This window comes from Oncorhynchus masou, chromosome 22 (assembly GCF_036934945.1).
Source record: "Oncorhynchus masou masou isolate Uvic2021 chromosome 22, UVic_Omas_1.1, whole genome shotgun sequence".
NCBI classification, from domain to species: Eukaryota; Metazoa; Chordata; class Actinopteri; order Salmoniformes; family Salmonidae; genus Oncorhynchus; species Oncorhynchus masou.
Genome location: NC_088233.1, coordinates 38,664,054 through 38,691,540, shown reverse-complemented (window position 1 = coordinate 38,691,540; position 27,487 = coordinate 38,664,054). Strand labels below are relative to the sequence as shown.

The following is a 27,487-nucleotide window of genomic DNA, read 5'->3' as shown; positions in this document are numbered from 1 at the left end:
TCTACACATTTTGCCAACAAAACATTACCCCTGACTGTCTACCTTTTTTGATTTTGATAATTTTTTGTTCTCAAAGATGATCTTACAAAAAAATATATAGGTCTATTATCTTTTCTACTTACTTAATCTGGTTTTAGACGTTTTAAGATTACACTGAAAGGTTTTCCATCCCAAATTTAAAATTAAAAACAAAATTAGGAATTATTAGGTACACCCATCTAGTACCAGGTCAGAACCCGCTTTGCTTTCAGAACAGCCTGAATTCTTCAGGGCATGGGAACCTTGCTCAATTGATATCAAGGGACCTAACGTGTGCCAAGAAAACATTCTCCACACCATTACACCACCAGCAGCCTGAACCATAGACACCAGGCAGGGACGGGGCCATGGACTCGTGCTGCTTATGCCAAATCCGTACTCTGCCATCAGCATGACGCAACAGGAACTGGGATTTGTCGGACCAGGCAATGTTTTTCCATTCCTCAGTTGTCAAGTGTTGGTGACCGCATGTCCACTGGAGCCGCTTCTTCTTGTTTTTAGCTGCTGGAAGAGAGGACCCGGTGTGGTCCTCTGCTACAACAGCCCATCCGTGACAAGGACTGACGAGTTTTGCCTTCCGAGATGCCGTTATTTGCCTGTTTGTGGCTCGCCTGTTAGCTTGCACAATTCTCTTTTGAACTCTCACCAATGAGCTGTTTTCTCCCAGATGGCTGCCGCTGACTGGATGTTTTTTGTTTGTCGCATCATTCTTGGTAAACCATAGACACTGTCGCATGTGAAAAGCCCAGGAGGCCAACCGTTTCTGAGATACTAGAACCGGCGCGCCTGGCACTGACAAACATACCACGCTCAAAGTCACGTAGGTGGCTTGTTTTTCCGATTCTAATGTTCAATCGAGCAGTAACTGGATGCCTTTTATATAGCAAGCCACAGCCACGTGACTCACTTTCTGTAGGAGCCAACCATTTTCGTGAACATGGTGGTGTACCTAATGAACTGTGAGTATAAATACAGTCTACAAAATATTAAGAACGCCTTCCTAATATCGAGTTGCGTTACCACCTTTTACCCTCAGAGCAGTCTCATTTCGTTGGGACATGAACTCTCCAAGGTGTCAAGTGTTCCACAGGGATGCTAGCCTGTTCTGACTCCAATGCTTCCCACAGTTGTCAAGTTGGCTGGATGTCCTATGGGTGGTGGACCATTATTTATACACACGGGAAACTGTTCAGCATGTAGAACACAGCAGTGTTGCAGTTCTTGACACAAACCGATGCGCCTGGCACCTGCTACAATAAACCGTTCAAAGGCAATTAAATCTTTTGTCTTGCCCATTCACCCTCTGAATGGCACACATACACAAATCTTAGTTGTCTTGAAGCCTAAAAATCCTTCTTTAACCTGTCTCCTCCCCTTCATCTACACTGAAGTGGATTTAACAAGTGACTTACTCACTCCACTCCATGTCGAAAAAAATGAACACCTACTCATTAAAGGGTTTTTCTTAATTTTCTTAATTTCTACATTGTAGAATAATAGTGAAGACATCAAAGCTATGAAATAACAAATGGAATCATTTAGTAACCAAAAAAGTGTTAAACAAAATCAAAATATATTTTAGATTTCAGATTCTTCAAATACACACTCTTGGCATTCTCTTAACCAGCTTCACCTGGAATGCTTTTCCAACAGTCTTGAAGGAGTTCCCACTTATGCTGAGCACTTGCTGGCTTCTTTTCCTTCACTCTGTGGTCCGACTCATCCCAAACCATCTCAATTTGAGTTGAGGTCGGGGGATTGTGGAGGCCAGGTCCTCTTATGCAGCACTCCATCACTATCCTTCTTGGTAAAATAGCTCTTACACAGCCTGGAGCTGAGTTGGGTCATTGTCCTGTTGAAAAACAAATGATAGTCCCACTAAGCGCAAACCAGATGGGATGGCCTATCGCTGCAGAATGCTGTGGTAGCCATACTGGTTAAGTGTGCCTTGAATTCTAAATAAATCACTGACCGTGTCACCAGCAAAACACCATAACACCTCCTCCGTGCTTTACGGTGGGAAATACACATGTGGACAACATCCGTTCACCTACACTGCGTCTCACAAAGAAACGGCGGTTGGAACCAAAAATGTCCAATTTGGACTCTAGACTAAAGGACAAATTTCCACCGGTCTAATGTCCATTGCTTGTGTTTCTTGGCCCAAGCAAGTCTCTTATTTTTATTGGTGTCCTTTTAATAGTGGTTCCTTTGCAGCAGTTCGACCATGAAGGCCTGATTCACACAGTCTCCTCTGAACAGTTGATGTTGAGATTTGTCTGTTACGTGAACTCTGTGAAGCGTTTATTTGGGCTGCAATGTCTGAGCCTGGTCACTCTAATGAACTTATCCTCTGCAGTAGAGGTAACTCCGGGGTCTTCCTTTCCGGTGGCAGTCCTCATGAGAGCCAGTTTCATCATAGCGCTTGATGATTTTTGCGACTGAACTTACAGAAACTTTCAAAGTTCTTGAAATGTTCCGGATTGACTGACCTTAAAGTAATGATGAACTGTCATGAAAACCCCTTGAATGAGTAGGTGTTCTAAAACTTTTGTGTGTGTGTATATGTATATATCTGTATATAGGTGTGTATATATATGTGTGTGTGTGTGTGTGTATACATACATACACATACACATATATATATTTTCCACCCTAATATGCAAATAAATTCATAAAAAATCCTACAATGTGATTTTCTGGAATTTGTTTCCCCTCATTTTGTCTGTCATAGTTGAAGTGTACCTATGATGAAAATTACAGGCCTCATCTTTTTAAGAGGGAGAACTTGCACAATTGGTGGCTGACTAAATCATTTTTTGCCCCAATGTACATGCACAACCATTTAAAAGGTTGCCGTCACTTAGAAATGTCCTTGTTTTTGAAAGAAAAGCTATTTTTTTTGTTGTCCCATTTTCAAATAAAATTGATCAGATATGCAGTGTAGAAATAATCAGCCGTTCCAGCTACAATAGTCATCTACAACATTAGCAATGTCTATTTCCGATCAATTTGATGCTATTTTAATGGACAAAAAATTGAGCTTTTCTTTCAAAAACAAGGGCATTTCTGTGACTCCAAACTTTTTTTGTGTGTATTTTATATTTATTTACCTACTGTTTTGGACATATGCGGCCCTCACAAGACTTTCCTGTGCAGAAAAAAAAACACTGCAGTTGTGAAGGCACCACAACGACTATTCCCCCTCAGGAGGCAGAAAAGATTTGGTCCCTCAAAAATATACAGCTGCACCATTGAGAGCATTTTGGCTGGCTGCATCACCGCTTGGTACGGCATGGCGCTACAGAGGACAGTGCGTACGGCCCAGTACATGACTGGGCCTGTAGCTCCCTGCCATATTGGACCTCTATAACAGGTGGTGTCAGAGGAAGGCCCTAAAAATGTTCAAAGACTCCAGCCACCCAAGTCATAGACTGTTCTCTCTGCTATCTCACGTCAAGTGGTACCGATGCAGAAAGTATGGAACTAACAGGCCCCGGAACAGTTTGTACCCCCAAGCCATAAGTAGTTAGCCAAATAGCTACCGGACTATCAGTACTGACGCCCCTTTGCACCAACTCCTTTGGCTCATCACATGCACTGCTTCTACTGCTTATTATCTATCCTGTCACGGTACCCTCTACCTATATGTACATACTGTATCTATCTCAATTACTTCATAACCCTGCACATCAACTCGGTACTGGTACCCCGTGTATATAGCCAAGTTATTATTACTCATTGTGTGTTTATTCCTCCTGGTATTATCTTTCTATTTTTCTCTGCATTGTTGGGAAGGTCCCTTAAGTAAACGTTTCACCGACGCAAGTCACCAGAGCCGGCCTTTTCAGTTGATCTACAAACCCCCCCTACTACAATTACCAGAGAAAACACTGGTGCTGATAGTCGTGTTCTGTTTCGGAATGCCTCCTCTGATGGTTTGGTTATTTTTAGTCCGGTCTGTGTGAAAGTGAGTGGAGCTTGGAGGTAACATACACCACCCCTCCGTCCTGGGGGTTGACTCCAACCTTACAGCTGTGTGAGCACACACACACAGTTTTGTTAAACAAAAACACACACAATTGTGACACAACACACAATGCACCCCAGGGCATATAGAAAGTATTCACACCCTGTGACTTTTTCAAAATGTTCTGTCACAGCCTGAATTTTAAAATGGATTAAATAGATATTGTGTAACTAGCCTACACACAATGCCCCATCATTTCAAAGTGGAATAATGTTTTTTTTAGAAATGTTTTCAAATGAATTAAAAATGAAAAGCTGCAATGTCTTTAGTCAATATACATGTACGTAACAAGTCATCATAAGTTGCATGGACTTTGTGTTCAATAACAGTGTTTAACATAATTTTTATGACGACCTCGTCTCTGTACCCCGTACATACAATTAGGTCCCTCAGTCAAGCAGTGAATTTTGAGCACAGATTCAGCCACAAAGACCAGGGAGGTTTTCTAATGCCTCGCAAAGAAAGGCACCCATTGGTAGATGGGTAAAAAAAAAATGACATTGAATATTCCTTTGATCATGGTGAAGTTATTATTTAGACTTTGGATGATGTATCAATACACCCAGTCACTACAAAATACAGATGTCCTTCCTAACTCAGTTGCTCGAGAGAAAGGAAACTTCACCATGAGGCCAATGGTGACTTTAAAACAGAGTTTAATGGCTGTGATAAGAAAACTGAGGATGGATCAACAACATTTGATTTACACCACAATACTAACCTAAATGACAGAATACAACTTTTCCAAAACATGCATCCTGTTTGTAGTAAGGCACTAAAGTAAAACTGTAAAAAATGGGGCAAAGAAATGTACTATAAGCCCTGAATACAAAGCGTTATGTTTGGGGCAAATCCTACACAACACATCACTGAGTACCACTTTTCAAGCATGGTGGTGGCTGCATCAAGTTATGGGTATGCTTGTCATCGGCAAGGACTAGGTAGATTTTTTTTTAGGATAAAAAAGAAACGGAATAGAGTTAAGCACTGGCAAAATCCTAGAAGGAAAAACATTGGTTCGGTCTGCTTTATAAACATACACTAGGAGATAAATTCACCTTTATTGTCCAACCTAAACACACAAGGCCAAGTACACTGGAGTTGCTTACCAAGACAACATTGAAGGTTCCTGAGTGGCCTAATTACAGTTTTGACTTCAATCGACATGAAAAGAATCTATGGCAAGACTTGAAAATGGCTATCTAGCAATGATCATCAACCAACTTGACAGAGCTTGAAGAATTTTAAATGGAATAATGTACAAATATTGTACAATCCTGGTGTGTAAAGCTCTTAGAGACACAGAAAGACAGCTGAAATCCCTGCCAAAGGTGATTCTAACATATATTGAGTCAGGAGTGTGAATACTTATTTATATAAGATATTTTTGTATTTAATTTTCAATAAATTAGCTATATTTTCTAAAAACATTTTTTCACTTTGTCATTATGGGTATTGTGTGTATGGGTGAGGGAAATAATATATTTAATCCATTTTCAATTCAGACTGTAACACAACAAAATGTGGAAAAGGGGTATGAATACTTTCTGAAGGCACTGTAGAATAAGTAACACATACACACTGGGGTTTTGTGTGAGTGTGACTGTACGCATTTGGCCAGTAATTGCAGCTGATTAGGAACTCCCGAGAGAGCAGTCTCGGAGTCATTAAATGCTGTTTCCGGCTCCTCCCAAATCCCCCCTTTTCTCCCTCCTGCTTCTTATTTGCTCTGTCCATTCTCACTAACAGAAGGACACATGCAGTAACACCACTGGAACTGGACCATTGTCTCAGTACTTGACTACCTACTTAAGACATTACTGTACACCTTTCTAAGATACCTCATTGTTATACAACCTGGTTAAAACAAGTTTTGGTATTTTAGTCACTGAATCTTATTATGAGTCCTCCTCCTATCACTCCGCTTTGTTTCGCACCATTTGGGTGAACTTTAATAGCGCTAACATTAGTTACTAAATCAGAGAGAAACTACAATGTATGCCAGAGTGCAATGTAGGTCTATGTGACTTTTCCCACTCAGTCATTCATAACTGCCCCTTTTTTATGCAATTCTCTGATCCTGAAGTAGGATAGCAGGAGTCTTGCTATTTACGTGCATTTATCACAAATATCTCAACTCAAATGACCTACTTACCACTCCATTGCCATATTTTGTGTTTTAGCGCTTTCACTTTATTATACCAATTTCTTACGATCCCACTCTTGTTTTCCCTGTCTTTTCCTCCTCCTTTCCCTCTCTCACTCTAGCTCTTTCAGTCCTTCTTGGAACTGGTTAGGAACTGAATTATCAGGGCATAGTAGATAATGTCTTTATTTCATTCGTGTCTTCTTTTTTTTGTCACAAACACAGAAGGGTGGGTCTCATAAATATATTGGCTGTTGATTGAGTGAATACACACATTCCCCTTTAACCCCATATGCGTCCTCTTCTTCCTTCGCACTCTTTACCATCTTATTCCTTACGTTCTTCTCAAAGTTTCCATGATGAATTCTAGGGCTGTGATGTTACCAGTAAAAAAAAAAATGAAAACATGAAGCAGACCATGTTTTTGGTCTTTGGTCCTTTAAAAACCTACTGTATGTAAAATAGTGTGTGCTATAGCTTGAAAAATAAATACATGTGACTGTAGATGGGATGACAACATAACAGAGTATGTGAGTTGAGCGGTCAGAAATCCAGCTCATCGCTCATGGAGTTCTGCAGAGGGATAAACTGCCGCTCCAAATTCACTCCATTCATTTAAAATCACCATTTAACCAACACCCATCTATTTTTGTGACTACCTGGACCGACCATTTGGTATCGAAACCATTTTGGTATTTGAATAAACAACATGACAAGGTGACTGTAAGAAGTGGTCATCATTACATGTCGTATTAAACAGCATATAAAAACTAAGTTGACCAGGAGAAGGCTATATTAAGACTAAAGTTTAAGTCTAAATAATACATTTTTGTAACCTGTTATTAGCCTTTTATTTCAAGTTAAATAAAAATCACCCCTAAATGAAATGAAAAGTGCCTTTTATTAGGCTACAGTGCTTTTTTAAATTCACTTTAAGAAACACAAGTTTGGCCAGAGTCTGTGGCTTCAGGCTCATGTGACGGTGCCTGAAGAGCAGTCCAGTAGCAGAGCCACTGGGGATGCTAAACACCCGTCGGGCCAGGATGGGCAGGGATGCGGAGTTGTTTTTTAAAATGTTTTTTATATAGGTAGGCCTCAAGGTTTTTAGGCTAATAACCCAATAAAAACAGAAAGCTCCTTGAAATGAGGTAAAATGTCAGGCCTATTGGGCCAAAATCAATGATAGCCTATTGTATAGATAATAAAATGAAAATGAACTAAACTTTTAAGAGATCTGATTTTTTTTGTCAATAAATACTTTGCTACAGTGACACACTTAGCTAGCCACCTACCTCGTTCCTTTCTGTTAGCATGTGACCGTAGTACACCATCATGCTTTTGGGATACATGCCTTTTCAGGTTCCACAATGATTCTTTTAGTCGTGGACACTACATCCCAGCACTCCCTCTCTTACTCTTGGTCCTCCTCATCTTTGTAAGTCACCTTGATTTTTGCACCTGTGTTTTATCAGTTTCTTTCTGAAAATATTTAGCAAACTCCCATGACAGTAGCTAAAGCAAGAGGCTATAGCAGCACTCGTGCTGACCGATTAACCAAAATGGTTTTTTTAAACAACTAATTGATCAACGTTGAAATCAATTTTAAATTGTGAACTCAGAGTGCACGTTGCACAGTTTCTCTAGCGATAGATAAATCAGATCGAGGCTGCACTGTGCAATGTAGTAGGTACAGTGCATTCGGAAAGTATTCAGACCCCTTGACGTTTTCCACATTTTGTTACGTTACAGCCTTATTCTAAAATTGATGGGGAAGGAAATTTAAACAATCTACACACATAATGGCAAAGCAAAAACTGTTTTTTAGAATTTTACCAAATGTATTACAAATAAAAACCAGTATTCAGACCCTTTTACTCAGTACTTTTGTTGAAGCACCTTTGGCAGCGATTACAGCCTCAAGTCTTACTGGGTATGACGCTACAAGCTCGACAGACCTGTATTTGGGGAGTTTCTCCCATTCTACTCTGCAGATCCTCTCAAGCTCTGTCAGGTTGGATGGGGAGCGTCGCTACACAGCTTATTTCAGGTCTCTCCGGAGATGTTCGATCGGGTTCAAAGTCACTCCTGTGTTGTCTTGGCTGTGTGCTAAGGGTCGTTGTCCTGTTGGAAGGTGAACCTTCTCCCCAATCTGAGTTCCTGATCACTCTGGAACAGGTTTTCATCAAGGATATCTCTGTACTTTGCTCTTCATCTTTCCCTCAATCCTGACTAGTCTCCCAGTCCCTGCCACTAAAAAATATCCCCTCAGCATGATGCTGCCACCATGCTTCACTGTAGGGATGGTGCCAGGTTTCCTCCAGATGTGACACTTGGTATTCAGGTCAAAGAGATCAATCTTGGTTTCATCAGAACAGAGAATCTTGTTTCTCATGTTCTGACAGTCCTTTTAAGTGCATTTTGGCAAACTCCAAGCGTGAGGTAATGTGCCTTTTACTGAGGAGTGGCTTCCATCTGGCCATTCTACCATAAAGGCCTGATTTGGTGGTGTGCTGCAGAGGATGTTCTCCTTCTGGAAGGTTCTCCCATCTCCACAGAGGAACTCTGGAGCTCTGTCAGAGTGACCATCGGGTTCTTGGTCACCACCCTGACCAAGGCCCTTCTCCCCCGATTGCTCAGTTTGGCCGGGCAGTCAGCTCTAGGAAGAGTCTTGGTGGTTCCAAACTACTTCCATTTTAGAAAGATGGAGACCATTGTGTTCTTGGGGACTTTCAAAGCTGCAGACATTTTTTTTTTTTACACAATCCTGTTTCGGAGCTCGGTTTTTGCTCTGACAGGCACTGTCAACTGTAGGCCCTTATATAGACGGGTGTGTGCCTTTCCAAATCATGTCCAATCAATTGAATTTACCTCAGGTGGACTCCAATCAAGTTGTAGAAACATCTCAAGGATGATCAGTGGAAACAGGATGCACCTGACCTCAACTTCGAGTCTCATAGCAGAGGGTCTGAATACTTATGTAAATAAGGTATTTCAGTGTTACTTTTTTTGTTAATTTGCAAAAAATGTTATGGTATTGAGTGTAGGTTGATGTTATTTTATTTAATCCATTTTAGAATAAGGCTGTAACGTAACAAATTGTGGAAAAAGTCTAGGTCTGAATACTTTCCAAATGCACTGTAGTTGTAGTTTACAAGAGGCCAATAATCTCCATAGTTTAGTGTATTGAACGTGGTAATTAACTGCAATGACCATAATCCATTGCACATCTACTAGTCCTATGTTTCTTTTTCACCTGCTACAGAAGAGGCAGAAGAATGCCTGATCGTGAGGGGATATAGAGAGCACCTGTTGCTTCGCTAGATATCTACTTGAAAATACATCTAAGTGATCTAAGTGATTGATAGTTGGTATTCAGCAGGCATAAAAGTATGTCTTATTTACTTTGAAGAACTACAATATAGTGATTTTGTCAGCAGCAGCTCTATGGAGGTGAGATGATGACTTGGAATTAAATTATAAAGTTATCAGATAAAACAAATGTAATATACAAAACAAACAAAATATTTTGTTAAACTAATGTGAATACATGGTTAATAATTGATAAGCATTAATGGGCAGTCACTACCATCATGGGACTTTGATTAATTGTTTTATTCTGTGTATTCAACCCAAATAATTTAAACCAAAATCAGAGAAATAAAATAATAAAATAAATAAATAATTAAACCGAAACCGAATCAACCTCAAAAATAACTAATCGCCCAGCACTAAGCAGCACACAAGTAGACTGCAAATGCATGCTGGAGCGGGCGAGAAGGCCGACTCTCCAGCCATTGAGGAAACTCGCTCCGCGCTCCAATCAAATTCGGCACGATCCACTCCTTGTGCCGCTCCTCTTTCCGCGCCATCTCCACTCACATATACTCTGCAACATAATCATGTTTGTTTCCAACATTAGTGCTGTTTTCCTAAAGAAGTTAAATCCGCTTCATGTTTTGTTTCCTTGCCGTCCCGGCCCTAGTTAATTCTCATGAATGGGCACAGTATGAATATTCTGGGGAAATGCTGGGTGAAGTTGTGTGTTCAGTGACACATGGGCTGTTGTGAGGTACGTTTTGTTTCATTAAAGGAAGAAATTGAAGACCGTCTGAGGTGAGGAGAATGAATAAATTAGATTTGCTCTGGAATTTTTCATCCACAACTACAACTCTCATAGTCATGAAACCAACAGTATGGGCACTAACTACTTTCTACTTGGAGACAAATGTACACACACACACACACACACACACACACACACACACACACACACACACACACACACACACACACACACACACACACACACACACACACACACACACACACACACACACACACACGTATTCAAACACAAGGTCATACTCATTCAATTAGTATTTGCTATACACATTTTCCATACAGTGCCACATGCACACACACACACTCTCTCTTTCTCTGTATGCACAGGCTGAATAAACCACACTGGTTCCAGGGCTGGGTGAATAAAGGTGCTTTTGTCATGAGGGGGTGGGCAGTCTGGAAAATGGATGAATGTTCTCTAAGTTGGCTCACATCACGCCTCCCTGCTTACTTTCACAGCACATCTAGAAGAGGAGGACCTCTGCAGATGGGTGGGGTAGGGAGGGGTGCCAGGGGGGCAGGAGACAGGGTGGGGCTTGAAGCCAGCCAGTGAGCTCATTGGAACAGCATGTTTTTTTCTATCCTGAGCGTGTCGTTTTTGGAAGGCATACGAGCTGCGTCTGAGCCTCTCTGTCAGTCTCCTGTTCCAGCTGCATGAGAGAGGCCACCTCAGCCTTCTGGGGTACCCCTCTCTGGGGTACCCCTCTGCCTGCTCCTGCTCCATCAGACTCAGGCTGTTAAACTGTGTGCTTTTTGAGGCATTTGCTGTATTCTTTCTTTCCCCTTGTATGTTTAGTTTTTTTCTACCTCACACCAGTGTGAGAACTGAGTTGGGAGCTGTGTGGATGGACAGAAGAATTTCACACAGAGCCGCTGCCATGAAGCGAGTGTGAGAAGAAGACAAAGGTGGAAGAAGGTGGAAAGTGTCCTGACTGGAAACGTATTCTTCTCTCTCTCTCTCTCTCTCCCTCAGTCGTCTGGTGTTCCTGCTGTGGAAAATGACCCTCTCGGCGCGCTCCCTCCAGGATGGGGTAAGTGTTCCCTCCACGTACACCTATATCTTCTCACCACACTAAGACTATTAGTAATCAGTGGTCCCAGGACATGAGACCGGACTGATGAGTAAATGGAGATGCTATTGAGTCCAGTGATGCTGAAGAGGGGCATCGACACCTGCACTGGTTGTTATGAGAGTGGGTTCTGAGGCTTTCAAGGGCACAGGACTTTGTTTTTGTGTTGAGGGGGGAGAGCTGGTTTGTGTGTTTTTCTCACGCGTACACTCTCACACAGACACACAGCACTGTTGGCCCACATCTATTGTTTGGTATCTTGTAAACATTGTGATATACAGCCTTGTCCTTAATCAAATAAGCTCATACAGAAGATAATTTTATTCTTACATTCAGCCAAACTCATCTTCCAATTAGTCATTGGTCAACAAAATATGATTTGATTGAATTGTTGTTGTGGATTTCAGTCTTTTCCCTTATATTATTGATTAGTTGTTGGTTCAAGTGTAATCTCAAGGAATTGGTTGTTATACTTATATGGCCGTTTTGTGCTCTACTCGTATATTCCTATGGCGCTCTGTTCTCATGCGTTCGTATATTCATTCATATTCTCAAAAGCGCATATTCGACCAACATTCCCACCAACACATTTATACAGGGTGTACACACAAACGCCATCACTCAGAATTAATGGTCATTGGCATTTTTTCTCTCCACCTCACATTTTCACATACTTACAGTCGCGCTCACCCACGTGCACACTCATATTTTCTAACCATGATGCGTTTTCAACATGTTGTGGCATCCCAAGCAAAAGCCTCAATTATGCATTGGACTTTTAATTTGGCTGAATTTCCTTTCATGCATTTCTGTGTCATCTGTAAATGCCTTTTTTCTTTGGGGCGTTGAAGAGGGGATGTATTGAAAGAAACAGGAAAACGAAAGGAAAGACTTGACCAAGCGCGGGAACAGTCAAATAAAGGAGGGCGAGTGGAATAGAGGGGGTTAAGTGAAGGAGAGGGGGGAAATTAGCAGCCTAGTAAGAGTTGCAGCGTGAGCACTACTGTTCCTGCGCCCTCCACACACATCTGCTAATGAGAACAAGATGTCAGAGAGAGAGAGAGAGAGAGAGTGGTGGGGGTGGAGGGGGCACCAACTATGGTCACAAAATCAGCGGGTCGGGACAGAAGCAGCACAGGGATGCACAAAGTTGAAGATATCAACCCACCCAACACACATTCTAGGTGGAGGAAGTTGACATGGTTGCCATGTTATTATCTTCCGCGTAGCCATGTTATTATCTTCCGCGTAGCCATGTTATTATCTTCCATGTAGCCATGTTATTATCTTCCATGTAGCCATGTTATTATCTTCCGCGTAGCCATGTTATTATCTTCCATGTAGCCATGTTATTATCTTCCGCGTAGCCATGTTATTATCTTCCGCGTAGCCATGTTATTATCTTCATGTAGCCATGTAGCCATGTTATTCTTCTTCCATCTTGTAGCCATGTTATTATCTTCCGCGTAGCCATGTTATTATCTTCCATGTAGCCATGTTATTATCTTCCATGTAGCCATGTTATTATCTTCCGCGTAGCCATGTTATTATCTTCCATGTAGCCATGTTATTATCTTCCATGTAGCCATGTTATTAACTTCCGCGTAGCCATGTTATTAAATTCCATGTAGTCATTGTTTCCATGTAGCCATGTTATTATCTTTCATGTAGCCATGTTATTATCTTTCATGTAGCCATGTTATTATCTTTCATGTAGCCATGTTATTCTCTTCCATGTAGCCATGTTATTCTCTTCCATGTAGCCATGTTATTCTCTTCCATGTAGCCATGTTATTCTCTTCCATGTAGCCATGTTATTCTCTTCCATGTAGCCATGTTATTCTACCGCATAGCCATGTTATTCTCTTCCATGTAGCCATGTTATTCTCTTCCATGTAGCCATGTTATTCTCTTGGTCCATGTAGCCATGTTATTATCTACCGCGTAGCCATGTTATTATCCTCCATGTAGCCATGTTATTCTCTTCCATGTAGCCATGTTATTATCTTCCATGTAGCCATGTTATTAATATCCGCGTAGCCATGTTATTATCTTCCATGTAGCCATGTTATTATCTTCCATGTAGCCATGTTATTCTCTTCCATGTAGCCATGTTATTATCTTCCATGTAGCCATGTTATTATCTTCCACGTAGCCATGTTCTTATCTTCCATGTCATTGTAACCATGTAGTCATTGTAGGACTCCGACTGCTAGAAATAGAAAATAGTCAGCAAATTGTCTTTTTCCTGCTCTCCCTCAGTTTAGTTTTTTGCCTTTTACACCTCTGTAACATTCTGTCTGAGGTGGATTGTAGGAAGGGATTTTGGAACAAGCTCGAGTGAAATGCCACACCGACACGTCAGTTTTCAGTCAGCTTTGCCAGATTCAGCCATCCTTTTTCTTTTTCTCCCAACAATTCAACATCTACTGCGGTTGACCTTCACATCTCCCCACACAGTCACTCTGTACTGAAACCAAATAGTAAACTGTTGATCTATCCTGATGTTAACTGTAGTCACTTCTCTTGGTCCCTGTAGAGAAACGGCAGGACAATGGGAGGGTGTATTTTGTCAACCACAACACACGGACCACACAGTGGGAGGACCCAAGAACCCAAGGGTAAGCCAATCTGTCTTTGCTCCACTGAAAGTGCGTGTGTGTGCGTGCGTGTGTGTGTCTGTTCATGTTTGTACACACAGGTGTCTCAGAGAAATGCCACCATACATTGCTATTTTGACTGATATTACATTAACTAGTGTAGGATAGGGACTGGTAGCTCGAGAGCCCAACACTATGTAGCACACTCATCAGACATCCTTATAACGATAGGAATTAATCATGTAGAGTCATAGACATAATGTACCAGTAATTGAGATCAATATTTTGAAATCATTCTGCACAGGCCAATAGGGAAGTGTCCTATGTCGCCTCAATTGAAGGCTGCGTCAACATATCTCTGAGCCGTGTGGGTGGAGTTTAGATTAGTATTGTAAGCTATTGGTCAATGAGGGACCTTGGGCATCTTCCATGGAACTAGTGTGGGTGGTACTGCTGTCCCCTAACGTCAAATCGAACAACAAAACTACATCAAATGCGGATGGCCAAAGTATCCAAATTGTATCATTGTGGGTTTTAGCATTTTATTCATTCATCAATTAGTTAATTCACTCCCTCATTCACCCCCTCAGCAAAGTTGAGTCATATTTTCCCTCATATATTTATATTTTCATGTTGTTTAACTACATCCATGTGGTCTCAGACGCATCACCACTGAGGTCAGAGGTTTTGAGTCCTGGTCAGGGAGAGCTGATAGTGGGACCGGGCCAGGGCTGGGGCCAGGGGGGGACAGGTGTGCATCGTTTGGGGAGCCTCACTTTTAGGCTCTGCTCACTGCCCTTTCCCTCTTACAGGATGATCCAGGAGCCCCCCCTGCCCCCTGGCTGGGAAATGAAGTACACCACGGAGGGAGTCCGATATTTTGTGGATCACAACTCTCGCACCACCAGCTTTAAAGACCCTCGTCCCGGGTTTGAGTCAGGGTAAATATTATTCTGCAGACCCATTTTTGAGAAGGGCAGTTACAGTTTCTGATCAAATCTACTGTTAAAAGCACCGTATTGCTTTTTCCTTCAGGGATGGTGAGTGCAGGGATTCTCTCATCATAGCCTGCTTTAGTTTGGATTTCTTTCCCTTTTCCTTTTTTTCCCTCCGTTTCTTTGAACCAGAGGGAATTTACGTTGACAATCTTTTGGGCATAGATAGCTAGCCTAGATATGAGAAAGGGTATTATAAGTACGTACACACACACACACACACACACACACGTAAGCACACACTCTTATGAACATATGTGTCTTGCCTTAAAGCATGGCCCTATTTTGAAATCTTCCAAAAAAAGAATGTCATGAAAATTAACAGGGCCAACAAATCAAGTCCAAAGCAGACTGACTCTGCTGTCTGACTCTGTCTGTGTGTACGTATGGATGTGTGTGTATGAGAGAGCGCAAGTGTTCATGTTGACGTTGAAACATAAGGAGGTCTTGGTGTTATATTTTTAGATGAGTGTTCATCTAGGGTTTTTAAACTGTCTTAAATGTTTTACATTTGATCTGCTGCAGTCCATATCTGTAGCCAAAGGGTTGCCTCTGTGGTCTGAAACTTCCTAACCAAGATGTGCCTGGCAGCGTTTGACAAAGCGAATAAGCGAATATTAGAGGCCCCTCTCTCTCTCTTCTCTCTCTCTCTCTTTTTCTCTCTCTCTCTCTCTCTCTCTCTCTCTCTCTCTCTCTCGGGCTCCATATTTCCCCTTCCTTGCTCTCTCGGTTTATCCTCTGCTGACGAGGCACATATCCAGTATGTCTGTAGTGAAGTGGTGTAGCTTCTACTAACACAGCTGCACACCAAGGCATACCTCCATCTCTGGGCTTAACCCAGTTATTTCAATCCTGCTGCACGTCACATCTGACCACTTCAATAGAATACTGCCTCAATTCAATAGAATAAGTCCTCATTGCGCAGCTCAGCAACAGGGCTCAGTTCTATAGCGGGGCCCATTTTTCCAGTCTCTTAAGCATATGTGCTTGGGACAGCCATATTGGCCTGTCGTTTCCCAGTACAGCTACAGTATCCTCCGCTGACATGTACAAATGTAAAACCTGGCTTTGAGATTTCCTTTGTTTCTTGCTGGAACAGCAAAAAATAAGCTCATTTTGTTTCTCTGTAGGTCGAGGACAGGTGGTTCCCCTGGGGCCTATGATCGCAGCTTCAGGTGGAAATACCACCAGTTCCGCTTCCTGTGCCATGTAAGTGCTGACTCTTGTCTCTTAGACCTCCGTTATGAAAACAGGCTCTTACCTCGAGCCCAGTTCGTTTCTACTGTTCAGACCTGAGATCTCTTTGTCTGCCTAGTATTGATGAAATGGATTTTTACACTTCTCTCTGCCTCTCCAGTCCAATGCCTTACCCAGTCACGTGAAAATCTCAGTGTCCAGACAGACTCTATTTGAAGACTCATTTCAGCAGGTAAGAATGACATGGAGTCATTTTCCCTACTGAGGATATTCTATTCTAAATGTTACGTGATTAAACTTGCATGAGGGTTGCTTTAGTTGGTTATGTATTCATTAGTACCACCTATTTGTATTTGAACAACTACTATATGGTCGTAGGGTGGAAGTTTATGTCTGATGTGCTGTATGTGCCTGTGTTTTTTGTTCTATTTCCTCAGATCATGAATGTGAAACCCTATGATTTGCGTAGAAGACTCTACATCATCATGAGGGGAGAGGAAGGTCTTGATTATGGAGGCATTGCTAGGTAAGATGACCGTTTCCTGCCTGCATGTCTGGCCTGCTGCCTCTTATAACAGTTGTCTTTCTTTCTACTACCTCAGCTCTTAGTCTTCCTGGTCTACCCTGTGTTCCTTACTTAAATGTCCGTCATCCATCGTTCATCATCTCCCTCACAGCCCCTGTTTCTTGCACTGTCATCTGTTGTCTGTGTGTGTTTTGGTGTTTGGGGACTGGTGACAGTGTGTGTCCACTTCTGGTTGATGTCAGCGGTGGGATCCCGGGGTTTGTTCCTCCCCCTCCTCCTCGTGGTCTGTGTTTGCGTGTGTCTCTGTCTCTGGTGTCGCGCCAGTGGTTTTACCCTATGGTAGGTTACGTCATGCTGTTCTACCACAGGGTAGAACCACGGACGGGATGTTTGGAGGTGTCTGCACTGCCCCGGTACGACCCCCGGGACTAGCTGGCCGGCCGTGGGGGCAAAGGTCGGGCTTGGTGGTGGCCGGGGCTTCATTCTCTACATGCATTTCATGTTGCACATTACACTGCTTGTCTTCATGGTGTTTTGTGCATATGTATATCTGTATGCCCATGTGCTTAGTGTGTACATGTAATGATTTGAAACAACAATTCAGTGATTGGACCATTCCCCAGTGTGGCAGCTTCTCTTTTATTTTTTTGCTGACAGAGAATTTACATTTGAAAGCCATTTCTGAGTTTGGTTATGGAGTTGCTATATGAACATTGTTTGGGCTTCATTAGCACTACATTTACACCACTTAGTATGATGCTAAATGGAAATGTCATGACCAGAAGAAAATCAAGACGTGTTCTTCAGGAGTACACGTTTTTGTTGAATCTGCCGAATCGTGAATAACCTCCTTATGTAGAATAATTTATGAATTTGACATGTTTGTTTTGCTTGTTTTAGTTGCAGGTGTGTGCATAAACCAGACCCCATTTTGACAAAGTATTTTGAAATTTCACCATCTATTTTAACAACCATGCAACTTTATTGTGCTGTCAAAGTCACTGATTGTGTCATGTTTGCTGCTGGTGTCAAATGTTGTGTGGTTTTGTAATGTAGGAGAAGTTTTGTAAAATTCTGCACGACTCAATACAAGGAACAGGTATGGCAAAAAGTAACAATTTGTAGCCCTCAAGCATAGGCAGAAGGGTTAAAGAGTTGTAGTTAGCCCGTACACACCCTGCTTTTCAATGAAGGAAAACAATGTTCTGTCTCTAGATATAGATGAGTAATGCCCTTTCTCTCCCCAATACAGAGAGTGGTTCTTCCTGCTGTCCCATGAGGTGTTGAACCCCATGTACTGTCTGTTTGAGTACGCTGGGAAGAACAACTACTGTCTGCAGATCAACCCCGCCTCCTCTATCAACCCTGACCACCTCACATACTTCCGCTTCATAGGGCGATTCATTGCCATGGTGAGCAATGCCTCATTGGCAAATTTTGCCCAGATCTGCAACAACTGAAGTCAACTACAACAATAGTTATGGTTAGAATTGAGAAACAGATGGTGAGGATGTGTAGCACACAGTTTTTTGTTAGGAACAGGAGCGGTGAGGACAGTGTATGATTGTCTGTGGGGGAGTGTTCTTCATCTGTCAGTTGTTTCTAAAGCTGTGTGTCCTTAAGCCAAGTCTGTTATACTAAGAACCCTCCCCCACCGCCCATCTTGCCAAACCCAACTCTCTCTGGGACACTATCCAGAAGCTACAGGCCCCAAAACCAACAGCTCCCCCCTCTCAATCCCCTCCTCTCCTCCAGAGCATGACCTCACTGCCACACACAGCCCACACCCGCCAATAATGGCCTATATTTAGTCTGCTAGCACACTTCACACAACACCCCTTATAAAGATGCTTGTCTCATCTAGCCCATGTCTTCTCTCCCTCTTTTCTGGGCTCCCTTTCTCCTCTTTTTCACTGCCCTCCATCTCCTCCTGCTCCCCACTTCCCCTCTCTCCCAATTTTCCGTCTCTCCCTCCCTGCTTCATGTCCTGTTGCTCAGAGCAGAGGATGACGCTAGTACTGACGTTGCAGACTGAACAGACTGAGTCACACAGTGGAGGGTGTCTGTTGTTTTTGGACAGATATACACTGGGGCTCTGTGCTATTACAATATACAGTCTGGGTCTTAGCAACCGCTTCAGTACTAACTGAATCAATCAATCTTTTCCACACAGAGACAGACTTGTGACTGACTCTAAGTGTTTGTGTGTGTGTTAACACTTAACTGTGGTTAGGCTAATAGATCAAATTTAATTTGTCACGTGCCAAATACAACCGGTGTAGACTGTGTCATGAGATGCTTACTTACAGCCCTTAACTTAAAGCCCTCAACTTAAAGCCCTTAATCAGTAATGCAGTTAAGAAAAATAAGAGTTAAGAAAATATTGAATAAATATCAAATAAAATGTATTTATATAGCCCTTCTTACATCAGCTGATATCTCAAAGTGCTATACAGAAACCCAGCCTAAAACCCCAAACAGCAAGCAATGCAGGTGTAGAAGCTAGGAAAAACTCCCTAGAAAGGCCGGAACCTAGGAAGAAACCTAGAGAGGAACCAGGCTATGAGGGGTGGCCAGTCCTCTTCTGGCTGTGCCGGGTGGAGATTATAACAGAACATGGCAAATATGTTCATAAATGGTCAAATAATAATAATCACAGTAGTTGTCGAGGGTGCAACAAGTCAGCACCTCAGGAGTAAATGTCAGTTTGCTTTTCATAGCCGATCATTTAGAGTATCTCTACCGCTCCTGCTGTCTCTAGAGAGTTGAAAACGGCAGGTCTGGGACAGGTAGCACGTCCGGTGAACAGGTCAGGGTTCCATAGCCGTAGGCAGAACAGTTGAAACTGGAGCAGCAGCACGGCCAGGTGGACTGGGGACAGCAAGGAGTCATCATGCCAGGTAGTCCTGAGGCATGGTCCTAGGGTTCAGGTCCTCCGAGAGAGAAAGAATGAAAGAAAGAGAGAATTAGAGAGCATACTTAAATTCACACAGGACAAGACAGGAGAAGTACTCCAGATATAACAAACTGATTCTAGCCCCCCGACACAAACTACTGCAGCATAAGTACTGGAGGCTGGGGCAGGAGGGGTCAGGAGACACTGACCCCTCCTAAAGTAAACTAAAATAAACTAAAAATAAGTAACGCACTAAAATTCCAAAAACGAGGTTATATACAGGGGTACCGGTACCGAGTCAAATGTGCTGGGGTACAGGTTAGTCAAGGTAATATGTGCATGTAGGGAGGGGTAAAGTGACAATGCATAAATAATAAACAGAGTAGCAGCAACAACAAATATTCTAAGTAGCCATTTCATTAACTGTTCTGCAGTCTTATGGCTTGGGGGTAGAAGCTGTTCAGGAGCCTTTTGGACCTAGACATGGCACTTCGGTACCGCTTGCCGTGCGGTAGCAGAGAAACGGTCTATGACTAGGGTGGCTGGAGTCTTTGGACATTTTTAGGGCCTTCCTTTGATACCGCCTGGTACAGAGGTCCTGGATGGCAGGAAGCTTGGCCCCAGTGATGTACTGGGCCGTATACACTACCCTCTGTAGCACTTTGCAGTCTGATGCCGAGCAGATACCATACTAGGTGATGATGCAACCATGATGCTCTCGATGATGCAGCTGTAGAACCTTTTGAGGATCTGAGGACCCATGACAAATATTTTTAGTCTCCTGAGGGGGAATAAGCGTTGTCATGAAGTCTTCAAGACTGTCCTGGTATGTCTGGACCATGATAGTTTGTTGGTGATATGGACACCAAGGAACTTGAAGCTCTTGAGCTGCTCCACTACAGCCCCGTCGATGTGAATGATGGAGTGCTCGCCCCTCCTTTTACTGTAGTCCACGATCATCATCTTTGATCACGTTGAGGGAGACGTTGTTGTCCTGGCACCACACTGCCAGGTCTTTGACCTCCTCCCTATAGGCTGTCTCATCGTGATCAGGCCTACCACCGTTATTTTGTCGGCAAACTTAATGATGGTTTCCTGCTTGGCCGTGCAATCGTGCGTGAACAGGGAGTACAGGAGGGGACGAAGCACGCACCCTTGAGGAGCCCCTGTGTTGAGGGTCAGCGTGGCAGATCTGTTGCTGCCTACCCTTACCGCCTGGGGTCTGCCCGTCAGTAAGTCCAGGATACAATCGCAGAGGGAGGTGTTCAGTCTCCGCTTCCTTAGCTTAGTGATGAGCTTTGAGGGCACTATGGTGTTAAACTCTGAGCTGTAGTCAAGTAACAGCATTCTCACGTAGGTGTTCCTTTTGTCCAGGTGGATAAGGGCAGTGTGGAGTGCAATAGAGGTTGCGTCATATGTGGATCAGTTGGGGCGGTAAGCGTTATTGCGTCACCTTTATTTAACCAGGTAGGCTAGTTGAGAACAAGTTCTCATTTGCAACTGCGACCTGGCCAAGATAAAGCATAGCAACAACACAGAGCGACACATGATAAAGCATAGCAGTATGAACAGACGACACAGTTACACATGGAGTAAACAATTAACAATTAACAAGTCAATAACACAGTAGAAAAAAAAGAGAGTCTATATACATTGTGTACAAAAGGCATGAGGAGGTAGGCAAATAATTACAATTTTGCAGATTAACACTGGAGTGATAAATGATCACATGGTCATGTACAGGTAGAGATATTGGTGTGCAAAAGAGCAGAAAAGTAAATAAATAAAAACAATATTGGGATGAGGGAGGTAAAATTGGGTGGGATAAAAGTCTCCAACTTCAGCGATTTTTGCAATTCGTTCCAGTCACAGGCAGCAGAGAACTGGAACGAAAGGCGGCCAAATGAGGTGTTGGCTTTAGGGATGATCAGTGAGATACACCTGCTGGAGCGCGTGCTACGGGTGGGTGTTGCCATCGTGACCAGTGAACTGAGATAAGGCGGAGCTTTACCTAGCATGGACTTGTAGATGACCTGGAACCAGTGGGGACGAATATGTAGCGAGGGCCAGCCGACGACAGCATACAGGTCGCTGTGGTGGGTGGTATAAGGTGCTTTAGTGACAAAACGGATGGCATTGTGATAAACTGCATCCAGTTTGCTGAGTAGAGTGTTGGAAGCTATTTTGTAGATGATGTCAAGGATCGGTAGGATAGTCAGTTTTACTAGGGTAAGTTTGGCGGCGTGAGTGAAGGAGGCTTTGTTGCGGAATAGAAAGCCGACTCTAGATTTAATTATCGATTAGCGATGTTTGATATGAGTCTGGAAGAAGAGTTTACAGTCAAGCCAGACACCTAGGTACTTATAGATGTCCACATATTCAAGGTCGGAACCTGCAGGCAGCGAACAGTTGAAAAGCATGCATTTGGTTTTACTAGCGTTTTAAGAGCAGTTGGAGGCCATGGAAGGAATGTTGTATGGCATTGAAGCTCGTTTAGGAGGTTAGATAGCACAGTGTCCAAGGACGGGCCGGAAGTATATAGAATGGTGTCGTCTGCATAGAGGTGGATCAGGGAATCGCCCGCAGCAAGAGCAACATCATTGGTATATACAGAGAAAAGAGTCGGCCCGAGAATTGAACCCTGTGGCACCCCATAGAGACTGCCAGAGGACCGGACAGCATGCCCTCTTATTTGACACACAGGAACTCTGTCTGCAAAGTAGTTGGTGAACCAGGCAAGGCAGTCATCAGAAAAACCAAGGCTACTGAGTCTGCCGATAAGAATATGTTGATTGACAGAGTCGAAAGCCTTGGCAAGGTCGATGAAGACGGCTGCACAGTACAGTCTTTTATTGATGGCCGTTATGATATCGTTTAGTACCTTGAACGTGGCTGAGGTGCACCCGTGACCGGCTCGGAAACCAGATTGCACAGCGGAGAAGGTACGGTGTGATTCGAGATGGTCAGTGACCTGTTTGTTGACTTGGCTTTTGAAGACCTTAGATAGGCAGGGCAGGATGGATATAGGTCTGTAACAGTTTGGGTGCAGGGTGTCTCCCCCTTTGAAGAGGGGGATGACTGCGGCAGCTTTTCAATCCTTGGGGATCTCAGACGATATGAAAGAGAGGTTAACAGGCTGGTAATAGGGGTTGCGACAATGGCGGCGGACAGTTTCAGAAATAGAGGGTCCAGATTGTCAAGCCCAGCTGATTTGTACGGGTCCAGGTTTTGCAGCTCTTTCAGAACATCTGCTATCTGGATTTGGGTAAAGGAGAACCTGGAGAGGCTTGGGCGAGTAGCTGCGGGGGGGGGGGGAGTTGTTGGCCGAGGTTGGAGTAGCCAGGCGGAAGGGCATGGCCAGCCGTTGAGAAATGCTTGTTGAAGTTTTCGATAATCATGAATTTATCGGTGGTGACCGTGTTACCTTGCCTCAGTGCAGTGGGCAGCTGGGAGGAGGTGCTCTTGTTCTCCATGGACTTCAGTGTCCCAGAACTTTTTGGAGTTGGAGCTACAGGATGCAAATTTCTGCCTGAAGAAGCTGGCCTTAGCTTTCCTGACTGACTGCGTGTATTGGTTCCTGACTTCCCTGAACAGTTGCATATCGCGGGGACTATTCGATGCTATTGCAGTCCGCCACAGGATGTTTTTGTGCTGGTCGAGGGCAGTCAGGTCTGGAGTGAACCAAGGGCTATATCTGTTCTTAGTTCTGCATTTTTTTGAACTGAGTATGCCTATCTAAAATGGTGAGGGAGTTACTTTTAAAGAATGACCAGGCATCCTCAACTGACGGGATGAGGTCAATGTCCTTCCAGGATACCCGGGCCTGCTCGATTAGAAAGGCCTGCTCACAGAAGTGTTTTAGGGAGTGTTTGGCAGTGATGAGGGGTGGTCGTTTGACTGCGGCTCCGTTGCGGATACAGGCAATGAGGCAGTGATCGCTGAGATCCTGGTTGAAGACGGCGGAGGTGTATTTGGAGGGCCAGTTGGTCAGGATGACGTTTATGAGGGTGCCCTTGTTTACATATTTAGGGTTGTACCTGGTGGGTTCCTTGATGATTTGTGAGATTGAGGGCATCTAGCTTAGATTGTAGGACTGCCGGGGTGTTAAGCATATCCCAGTTTAGGTCACCTAACAGAACAAACTCTGAAGCTAGATGGGGGACGATCCGTATGTGTCTGTATCTAAGTGTGTATTGGCCCATAGGAGGGATGACCTTATGGTATATTTTAGTTTTGGTATCGTACTTATTGCAACCTCTCCTCCCCTCTCCCTTTTAGGCTCTGTACCATGGCAAGTTCATCGATACTGGCTTCACTCTGCCATTCTACAAGCGTATGCTCAACAAGAAACCCACTCTGAAAGACTTGGAGTCTATTGACCCTGAGTTCTACAACTCTATCATGTGGGTCAAGTAAGTACACCTCCCCTTCATTATGTGTGTGTGGGACTGTTTGAATATGGTCGCCCCTTGTGGCAAACAGTGTATGTGAAGATGGAAGTGTTTTACATAATTCCGTAGCTTAAAGCTTTATGTGTATGATGTGTCTGTGTGTTATGTCTACAGAGATAACTGTCTGGAGGAGTGTGGAGTGGAGCTGTACTTTGCTCAGGATATGGAGATTCTAGGGAAGGTGTCCACCCACCAGCTGAAGGATGATGGAGAGAATGAGCTGGTCACCTCGGAGAACAAGGAGGAGTACATCAGGTCAGCCATCTCCGTCACTACTTTGACTCCTGTCTGTATGCCTGTCAATCCCTGTGATACCAGACATTGGTACTCCACAGACGAGCATTAATGTTGTTTCATGTTGACACTCAACTTTTTTCAATAAATATCCTCCCTTGTTGCTTAGAAAATGCTATATCTCATCCCTGTTTCCTCAGTCTGCTGACAGACTGGCGGTTCATGCGTGGTGTGGAGGAGCAGACCAAGGCCTTCTTGGATGGCTTCAATGAGGTCGTACCTCTGGAGTGGCTACGCTACTTTGATGAGAAAGAGCTGGAGGTATATAAAGAGTCTGCAAGAACATGCTGGGTTAGCTAGGGCGGTGTTATAGGTTATGAAGCTTTTGCAAAGTCTTATAAGTTGGTAGAGGGGACTATTTGTTGCAGATTCCCTCTCTTTGACTGTGGATTAATGGTACGGTCTCATTCCTTCCTCCAGCTGATGCTATGTGGAATGCAGGAGATAGACCTCAGTGACTGGCAGAAGAACACCATCTATCGGCACTATACCAAGAACAGCAAGCAGATACACTGGTTCTGGCAGGTATGGTGGCCTCTCTTCACAGCATCTTGTGTGTATGTGAGACTGTCTATATCTCACTATGTGCATCCTTGACATGTCTTACCTGTGTGTTATACAGGTGGTAAAGGATATGGACAATGAGAAGCGGATCCGCCTGCTCCAGTTTGTCACAGGAACATGCCGTCTGCCAGTCGGAGGGTTTGCTGAACTCATAGGTCGGTTGCTCCACCAATTTGGTGCCTTTTCAGATGTATAACTTGGTGGGGGAAAAACTGTTTGATTTCACCTAATTTAAACATTCTGTTGTACAGAGCACATGTCCAACTTAATAAAAAAACGTTCTCAAGAGGTTAAAGAAAATAATTACTCTACTAAGTGTATATTAAGTGCCAAATAAAGTAACAGTGTTGACAAGTTTGTCTTAAATCAGCCTTGTGACAGGGGGAATGGTAGGTTGTGTGCAACAGGAAGTGTCAATGGATGCAAAAACAAGTATGTAGTTAAAACATTTCGAGCCTGTCTATCTATGGGTAACAGGGTTGATGTGTTATGCTCGACCCGCTCAGTCTTCCACCACAAAACACCAGAAAATGGTCAAAAAGATAATCAGTTGTTCAATGTTTCTTTTGAAAAAATATATTTTTCATCATATTAAAACGACAGTTCAGATCAAGTAACAGGGTTGACCTTAAAATGAGAGACATGTTATTTTTGTCATTGAATTAATCACTAATCACATTGTTATTAATTTAATCTTCAGAAATGACTTTGTCAAAGCAACAAAATAACTAAACCTTTACAATGATGGTGAAAACCTGGAGACATGTTGGGGTTAAGTAGGTTAAAATCTTCCTGGAACCATGGGTTGCACAAAGGGACATGTCAAAATGCAGAAATGTAGCACTTTAGCTAATCTTTATTCAAATAAAAAATGTATTTATTGAATTCTTCATTGCCTGCCGTTGTGCCCTTGAGTAAGGCACATAACCACCCACAACAACTCCTCCACGGGCACTGTGTGGCAGCTCCAACCTCTCTAACCTGTATAAATATGTGTGTCTCTCAGAGGGGTTGAAATAAAGCTGAAGTCAAATTTTGGTTTGGACGTTGTGTACAATTGGCAAATAACTTTATCTTAATACAATAACCACCTTTACTGTCAAATGTCTTTTGACAGAAATGTAATTCCCTGCCCAAGAATCTTACATGGTCTCTCTTTCCCTTAGGGAGTAATGGACCACAAAAATTCTGTATAGACAAGGTGGGGAAGGAGACTTGGCTTCCAAGAAGTCACACCTGGTGAGACTGACATTTTCCTAAATTCCTCTGCCAAAGTTGATTTCTCTTTCCCATGACCATGTCCATTACTTTTGTATCTATGAATGTACCCCTGCTAACCACAAAGTTATCCCTCACTGTCAATTTTCTTTTCATCTCAAACACTCACACAGCTTCAATCGTCTGGACCTGCCACCCTACAGGAGCCTGGAGCAACTGAAAGAGAAACTTATGTTTGCCATCGAGGAGACAGAAGGATTCGGGCAGGAATAAGGGAGAAAAAAATAATAATAATCACATTATGAGGGAAGGTGGATAGAGAAAGAAGTCATTCATTCAAATAGTTTTTTTTTGTCAATCATAGGGATATGAACTCTCCAATCATCTAGACCCCACTTCCAGATCATGTGTGGTTGGGAGACCATAGAGAACCATAGATACAGGTGGGCACCCCAGTCCTATCATACTAGGCTGTGGAGGGTGCTGGGGGGTACAAGGGAACCAGTAGGGAAAAGGTGTGTGTGCTGAGGGGATGGTCCAGACAGGTTAGTGTTATATTATATGACCATAAACCCCCTCTCCTGCCCGAAGACCCCACCCACTAGATCTAGAGACACACCAAAAACATAAAGGATAATGTCTTCAAATAATTATATCAACTGCAAATCGCAACGACAGCACAGCTACAGCAACTATATCTTTTGACGATAAATGAACATTTTAAAAATAAGTCTATGTGAATGGAAGAGAGAAAGAGGTTATAATTAGTGACCTCTTAAGAGGATTGATTGGTGAAATGTGATTTTATTTATTTTTTGTTCATTGTGAAGTTCAGCATTACCTGTACATAGCTCAAATAAATGACTCAAATCTTAGTGGGTTGATTGTGATGGTAAGAAATCACTTTTTTTTTCAGAGACTTGGTTAATTGTTTTTGACCTGAATCTGATTTTGGTTAGAATGTCATTCTACTGCTCGAACACTAATTGGGTTATCCAGCCAGCCATGTTAGTCTGCTAACAGTATTACTGTGAAACAGCTGTGCCCATGCCTTCCCATTTCAAACAGAAACTTCAACTGCTGATACTGACAGGAGACAATGACAATGGAAGCAAGTGATATACATGATGACGCAATCGCCATTGCACTGCACACTGCCCTATCCCATCTTAACAGGTGGAATACCTATGTAAGAATTCTTTCCATCGACTAAAGCTCAGCCGTCAACACCATAGTGCCCTCCAAACCTTATCACTAAGCATGGGGCCCTGGGCAGTGGTGTGTATTCATGGATGCCAAGGGAAGCCAGACCCCCCCCCCAGTGTCTGTGTGTAGCCCA

The 27,487-nt window shown here is 43.1% G+C and overlaps 1 protein-coding gene across 3 annotated transcripts in view; it reads left to right on the top strand.

The window, feature by feature from the left end:
- Positions 1–27,023, top strand: part of LOC135509455 (NEDD4-like E3 ubiquitin-protein ligase WWP2) — a 47,589-nt gene extending 20,566 nt beyond the window's left edge. For 2 of the 3 annotated variants that reach the window (XM_064930125.1, XM_064930124.1), the window contains exons 11-24: positions 11,311–11,368; positions 13,947–14,028; positions 14,820–14,948; positions 16,133–16,211; positions 16,360–16,431; positions 16,637–16,725; positions 17,978–18,137; positions 23,900–24,033; positions 24,187–24,327; positions 24,507–24,627; positions 24,787–24,891; positions 24,989–25,085; positions 26,097–26,169; positions 26,322–27,023. In XM_064930125.1, the coding sequence (XP_064786197.1) occupies positions 11,311–11,368; positions 13,947–14,028; positions 14,820–14,948; positions 16,133–16,211; positions 16,360–16,431; positions 16,637–16,725; positions 17,978–18,137; positions 23,900–24,033; positions 24,187–24,327; positions 24,507–24,627; positions 24,787–24,891; positions 24,989–25,085; positions 26,097–26,169; positions 26,322–26,421 (1,440 nt within the window). In that variant the 3' untranslated portion in view covers positions 26,422–27,023. The remainder of the gene's footprint in view (positions 1–11,310; positions 11,369–13,946; positions 14,029–14,819; positions 14,949–16,132; positions 16,212–16,359; positions 16,432–16,636; positions 16,726–17,977; positions 18,138–23,899; positions 24,034–24,186; positions 24,328–24,506; positions 24,628–24,786; positions 24,892–24,988; positions 25,086–26,096; positions 26,170–26,321) is intronic. The other variant, XM_064930127.1, reaches the window with a different exon arrangement.
- Positions 27,024–27,487: the final 464 nt, after the last annotated feature.